Genomic DNA, 6,938 nt, shown 5'->3' on the forward strand with positions numbered 1-6,938 from the left:
CCTCGGCCTCCCAAAGTGCTGGGATTACAGGCTTGAGCCACCGTGCCCGGCCAGCTTTTTTCTTTTTTAAGATGGAGTCTCACTCTGTCGCCCAGGCTGGAGTGAGTGCACTGGTATAATCTCAGCTCACTGCAACCTCCGCCTGCCGGGCTCAAGTGATCCTCTTGTCTCAGCCTCCCGAGTAGCTGGGATTGCAGGCATGTGCCACCACGTCCGACTAATTTTTTGTTTTAGTAGAGCTGGGGTTTCACCTTTTTGCCAGGCTGGTTTCAAACTGCTGACCTCAAGTGATCCACCTGCCTCGGCCTCTTAAAGTGCTGGGATTTTAGGCGAGACCCACCTCTCCCAGCTGCTCACAGTGCTTTTGTAGTTCCAGACTGCTTTGTCCATAAGTCTGCAGAGCTCTGACCAGGAAGGCCCAGCAGCCACAAGGGCAGGAGATGATTGAGGGAGCTCCTGCCCCTTCTGCCCCTAAATTCTTGTTGGCAGACTGGTCCATGTGTTCTTTGTTCATTGACTTCACAGGCTCAGACCAGGACAGACATGGTGGAATGAGAAAAGGGAAAATATGTTCTCTCTGCTGCTCTTCTTCTCTCCTCTCCCCTGCCTTCTGTAATTACTGTTCCTCTGAGTGTGCTGACCAGAGCTCTTCCTCTGTTCTTTAGCCAGCCTGCAGAGGCGCTGAAGAGCAGGCCTGACGCTGTTCCCTTCCCTTCTCAACAGAACCTGCATGTGTACATCTCAGAGCACGAGCACTTTACAGACTTCAACGCCACCTCAGCACTATTCTGGGAGCAGCACGACCTTGTGTATGGCGATTGGACTAGCGGCGAGAACTCAGACGGCTGCTACGAGCACTTTGCTGAGCTTGACATCCCACAGGTGAGGGGCAGCTTCTGGTTTCTGGCCCCATGGCTGCTTGACTGGCACTAAGGACCTTTCCTCCAGTCCACTCCTTTTTGAAGGTGTGTGGAATTCTGGCTTCAGGCTTGGGACCCTTCCCTGGGCTCACATCTCTGTGACCACAGGCGGGTCACTGAGGTCTCTGGGCTTCACTTTCCCTTACCTGAAAAAGGTAGAGGCTGGGCACAGTGGCTCACGCCTGTAATCCCAGCACTTTGGGGGGCTAAGGCAGGTGGATCACCTGAGGTCGGGAGTTCGAGACCAGCCTGACCAACATGGAGAAATCCCATCTCTACTAAAAATAAAAAATTAGCCAAACATGGTGGCACATGCCTGTAATCCCAGCTACTTGGGAGGCTGAGGTAGGAGGATCGCTTTAACCCAGGAGGCAGAGGTTACGATGAGCCAAGATCGCGCCATTGCACTCCAGCCTGCTCATCAAGAGCAAAAATCTCCATCTCAAAATAAAAAAATTAAAAAATTAGCTGGGCCTCTGTAATCCCTGCTCAGGAGACTGAGGCAGGAGAATTTCTTGACCCCGGGGGCTAGGTTGCATTGAGCCAAGATCATGCCACAGCACTCCAGCCTGGGCGACAGAGCGAGACTTTGTCTCAAAGAAAAAAAAGAAAAAGGTAGATGGGGCGGAATTGGCCTGGGACCCTCCCAGCTACCTCTAAGGTTGTGCAGTCCTCGACTTTAAACCAGTGAAAGATTAGTAATTGTCCTTGGGGATGTTTGCCTATCACTAGTTTATCAAACAGCCCTGTTTCAAAATGATATGAGTTTTGAGCAATTACTAAGTGCAGGGTACTAAAGTAGGCTGACCTGTGGAAACCTCCCGGCAATGCTGTGAAATAGGAACTGTGATCATTCTCATTTAACATATGAGGAAACTGAGACATAGGGAGGAGGGAAAGTGACTTATCCAAGGCCATATCACATGAGAGATTCAAACTCAGGCTCTACAGCCGTGGCCTCTCACAGCCCCAGGATTAACTCTTGCCTCCTCCAGGAAGCCCTCCCTGATCCTCAGAGCACTCAGCCTTGGTTAAGTGCCCTCTCTGGGTTCTCACACCTGCTGGGCTTCCCCGTCCCAGCCCACTCTGGGGCCTCGCTGGGACAGGTCTTTCTTCTCTATGGGACTGTGAGCCTTGTGATGATAAGGCTGGGGATGCCTAGATCCCTTCTGTGTCCCCAGCACTGCCCAGTGTGGGACCGGGCTGAGAATCAACAAATACTGAACAAGGGAAGGGGACATCTTTTTGGGGCCTTCTTCAGCTGAGTCCAAGACAGCTGCCCTTGTTCCTTTCTCCCCAGCAGGCCTTCTCCTCATCCTTGGGGTGGAGGGCGCATTTCTGTCTGTTCTGTTTCTTTCTGGATGGCTAGAAGCAGAATGTGGACACAGTCATTCTTTTTTTTTTTTTTTTTTTTTTTTTGAAACAGAGTCTTGCTCTGTCACCCAGGCTGGAATACAGTGGCATGACACTGGCTCACTGCAACTTCCATCTCCCAGGTTCAGACTGTTCTCGTGTCAGCCTCCTGAGTAGCTAGGACTGCAGGCACACACGATCACACCCAGCTAATTTTTGTATTTTTTTTTCTTTTCGGCAGGTGAGTTGCTACACACTGCTTACCGGATTCCGACTTCCATGGCCACTGTCCTAATTTTTGTATTTTTAGTAGAGACAGGGTTTCACTATTTTGGCCAGGCTGGTCTTGAACTCCTGACCTCAAGTGGTCTGTTTTCTTTGGCCTCCCAAAGTGCTGGGATTACAGGTGTGAACCACTGCGCCCTGCCATCATTCTTTTCTTTTTGAGATGGGATCTTGCTGTTGCCTAGGCCGGAGTGCAGTTGCACGGTTACAGCTCACTGCAGCCTCAACCTCCTAGGCTCAAATGATACTTTAGCTGGGACAGCAGGTGTGCACCACCATGTCCAGCTAATTTTTTGTGTTTTTCATAGAGATGGGGGTCTCGACGTGTTGCCGAGGCTGGTCTCAAACTCCTGAGCTCAAGCAGTCCTCTCACCTCAGCCTCCCAAAGTGCTGGGATTACAGGCATGAGCCTGTAATTAGTGGGCTGGGATGGGGAAGCCCAGCAGGTGTGAGAACCCAGAGAGGGCGCCCCACCTGGCTGGACACAGACTTTCTAACCTGCACTGAGACGTGGCTCTGACAGAGACCTCAAGCCCAGCCCCCAGGCCTTGCTCCAAGATCCAAGGAAGGACCAGGGTGTGGCAGGCCCAGCAGGGGGATCTGCTTCCAAGGCCTTGGATCTAAGTTGAAGCTTCAGGGGTCTGGGTGGACTTAAAAGGCAGGAGAGCTGGGCACGGTGGCATATGCCTGTAGGCACAGCTATTCAGGAGGCTGAGGTGGGAGAATGGCTGGAGCCCAGGAGTTAGGACTGTAGTGTACCACGATCGCAACTGCAGATAGCCAGTGAGCTCCAGCCTGGACAACACAGCAAGACCCCATCTCAAAGGCAGGAGAGTGAGGCGAACACAATGTGGCCAAATGAATATGAGCTCTCCTCAAGGATCAGAGGGATTCAGCTCTGGGCTTTGTCTCCAGCCCCTGGGCAGCTTGTCTCCCTTCTCAAAGCCTCAGTTTCCTCATCTGTATCAAGTGAGAACAGTCCCCCTTCCCTGGGAGGCAAGGAGACTTGATGAGATAATGAGGAAGTCTTGGGCAGACGGGCCAGCTGGACGGCAGCAGGGAGTAATGCCCAGGATCCCAGAGACTGGATTTCCATCTGCGTACTCACCATACACTATGCGACCCCTTGGCATGAGCCCCATTTGCCTCATCTGCAAACTGGGGTGGTAATGTGACCCCTTGCATAAGGTCAGCAAATGTTACCTGTGTGCTAACTCAGTGGATTAGGGAGCTACTGTCCGAAGCGCCCTGGGCAGGGTCTGGCCCGTCGTTGGAGCTCTGTCGGTCAGCTGCTTCTTCCTGCTGAGTGAACTTTTTTTGTGTGTGTGACAGAGTTTTGCTCTTGTTGCCCAGGCTGAGGTGCACTGGCATGATCTTGGCTCACTGCAACCTCCACCTCCCAGATTCAAGCAGTTCTCCTGCCTCAGCCTACCAAGTAGCTGGGATTACAGGCATGAGCCACTGAGCCACTGCACCCGGTCTCCTGCTGAGTGGACTTAATGAGAGCTTGTTGGCTGAGCTGTGTGCCAGTGCTCTGGGTAGTCCCGGCAGTGGTGCCCTTGGGTCAGCGCTGTGGGGACCTTGCATCATCCATGTGGGGCCCTGAGGCTCAGGGAGAAGCTGAGCTCACATGGCCATGACAGGTAGAGCGGGGTCTGAGTCTGACTGACTCCAGCGTTTAACTCTCAACCACGCAGCTACATGCCACACCTTGAGCACTCAGTAAATGGCCAGAGAATTGGGGGGAGGAAACTGCTGGGGGCGGGTGTCAGGCAGGGCTTTAAAGTGTCCTTCATCCCAGGGCCCAGCTTGCCTACCTGACCTTCTGTCTCTTGCAGAGCGTCCAGCAGAACGGCTCTATCTACATCCACGTTTACTTTACCAAGAGTGGTTTCCACCCAGACCCCCGGCAGAAGGCCTTGTACCGCCGGCTTGCCACAGTCCACATGTCCCGGAGTAAGTGCTTTTCTGCAGCCAGGACCCACTGTCTAGGGGGCCAGCATCCTGGGAGCCTCCAGGCTGTGTGATGGACAGCACATCCCAGGTCCGGGAGGGCAGGCTTGAAGCCTGTGCTCAGAGAGGGTGGAATTGGCAGGGCAGGCTCAAGCCTCACCCACCTTTAAAGAGCCCTGTGGACGCTAAGCAGGGAGACCCACGGAGGAAGGAGACAGGGACTCTTGGAGAGGAGGAAACGGACTTTATCAAGCTGGAGGAAGGGCCGGGGTGGATTGTGCACCGTAGGGGCCTGATAGAAGTAGATGCTCAAAAATAATTCACACCTGTAATTCCTAGCACTTTGGGAGATGAGGTGGGCAGATTGCTGGAGCCCAGGAGTTTGAGACCAGCCTGGGAAACATGGCACAACCCTGTCTCTACCAAAAAAGATACAAAAATTAGCTGGGTATGTGCTTGTAGTCCCAGCTACTCAGGAGGCTGAGTTAGAAGGATCACTTGAGGCCGGGCGCGGTGGCTCACACCTGTAATCCCAGTACTTTGGGAGGCCGAGGCGGGTGGATCACGAGGTCAAGAGATCGAGACCATCCTGGTCAAATGGTGAAACCCCGTCTCTACTAAAAAAAATACAAAAAATCAGCTGGGCATGGTGGCACATGCCTGTAATCCCAGCTACTCAGGAGGCTGAGGCAGGAGAATTGCCTGAACCCAGGAGGCGGAGGTTGCGGTGAGCCGAGATTGTGCCATTGCACTCCAGTCTGGGTAACAAGAGTGAAACTCCGTCTCAAAAAAAAAAAAAAAAAAAAGAAGGATCACTTGAACTCAGGAGGTGAAGGTTGCAGTGAGTCGAGGTCACACTATTGCACTCCAGCCTAGGTGACAGACTGAGAACCTGTCTCAAAAAGATAGATAGAGGCCAGGCGTTGTGGCTCACGCCTGTAATCCCAGCACTTTGGGAGGCCGAGGTGGGCGGGTCATCTGAGGTCAGGAGTTCGAGACCAGCCTGACCAACATGGAGAAACCCTGTCTCTACTAAAAATACAGAATTAGCCAGGTGTGGTGGCACATGCCTGTAATCCCAGCTACTTGGGAGGCTGAGGCAGGAGAATCGCCTGAACCCAGGAAGGGGAGGTTGCAGTGAGCTGAGATGACACCATTGCACCCCAGCCTGGGCAACAAGAGGGAAACTCTATCTCAAAAAAAAAAGATAGGTAGATAGATAAAATTCAAAGAATAGCCTGGGCAATGTAGTGAGACTTCATCTCTACAAAAAATAATAGCCAGGTATGGTGGCGAGCACCTGTGGTTCCAGCTACATGGGAGGCTGAGGTGGGAAGATCACTTGAGCCTGGGAGTTTAAGGCTGCAGTGAGTTGTGATTGCACCACAACATTCCAGCCTGGGTGACAGCAAGTCCACGTCTCTCAAAAAAAACAATAGTAATAAAAAATAAAACTACCAGTATTCGCAGCTACTTGGGAGGCTGAGGTGGGAGAATCAGCATGAGTTTTGGACAGGACAAACATTCAAACCATAGCATTGTCCACCCTCTTGTTTTCGGGGGTTAATAATTGTTGGCATCTTTCTGCTTGCCTGGCTCTTTTTTTTTTTGAGACAGGATCTTGCCCTGTCACCCAGGCTGGAGTGCAGTGGACGATCTCAGCTCACTGCATCCTCCACCTCCCGGGTTCAAGTAATTCTTTGACCTTAGCCTCCCAAATAGCTAGGGCTATAGACACACGCCACCACGCCCAGCTAAGTTTTATATTTTTAGTAGAGACAGGGTTTCACCATGTTGGCCAGGCTGGTCTCAAACTCCTGACCTCAAGTGATCTGTCCGCCTTGGCCTCCCAAACTGCGGGGATTACAGGCGTGAGCCACTGCACCCAGCCTTGCCTAGCTCTTTGTGACCTTTTTCCTTGAGTCCTCTCTCTCCTGACTGGCAGCCGTTGAAATCTCTCACTGTACCTGTTTGAGCGGATCTGGAGAATGGCCTTCTCAGAAAGCCCCCCGTTCTCCTGACAGGAATTCTGTGTACTCCACCCAGCTTTCATTTTGTTGAGGACTATTCCAGACATTCCCTGTGGATTTGGTTATGATCCATCTGGCTGGTTTTGGGTCGCACATTAGCAGACGGAATTCTGTTTGTATGAGTTAGGTCTTTCCTACTTCTTTTAGTATAAAAATATCGTAAAGGATGACAATTTTTTTTATCACCTATGCTGGATGAAATGAAAAGTTGATGACTTCTCCATGGGTCCCCAGCATTGACTTGAAAAGGTCTTGTGGAGTTAGTTGAGCCCTGATCTGAGTGAGTGCGTCTGCAGAATGTGCTATGTTGGTGTGTCCCACCCAGCTGGCGTCCATGTGGTGAGATCTTTGGAGAGCCGGGCAGAGGTGGCTTGAGGGGGTGTGACCTACAGGGATG

At 52.1% G+C, this 6,938-nt stretch overlaps 1 protein-coding gene across 1 annotated transcript; it reads left to right on the forward strand.

Annotated features, from left to right (window-relative positions):
* Positions 1-665: 665 nt before the first annotated feature.
* On the forward strand, positions 666-4,694 carry LOC116547415 (cleft lip and palate transmembrane protein 1 homolog; the record flags this gene model as incomplete). Its single annotated transcript, XM_032273380.1, has 2 exons — positions 666-882; positions 4,397-4,694. Coding segments are annotated over 2 exons (406 nt in total), but the record flags the coding sequence as incomplete, so codon positions are not given.
* Positions 4,695-6,938: the final 2,244 nt, after the last annotated feature.

This window comes from Sapajus apella, unplaced genomic scaffold (assembly GCF_009761245.1).
Source record: "Sapajus apella isolate SASKATOON/1434 unplaced genomic scaffold, GSC_monkey_1.0 scaffold3043, whole genome shotgun sequence".
NCBI lineage: Eukaryota > Metazoa > Chordata > Mammalia > Primates > Cebidae > Sapajus > Sapajus apella.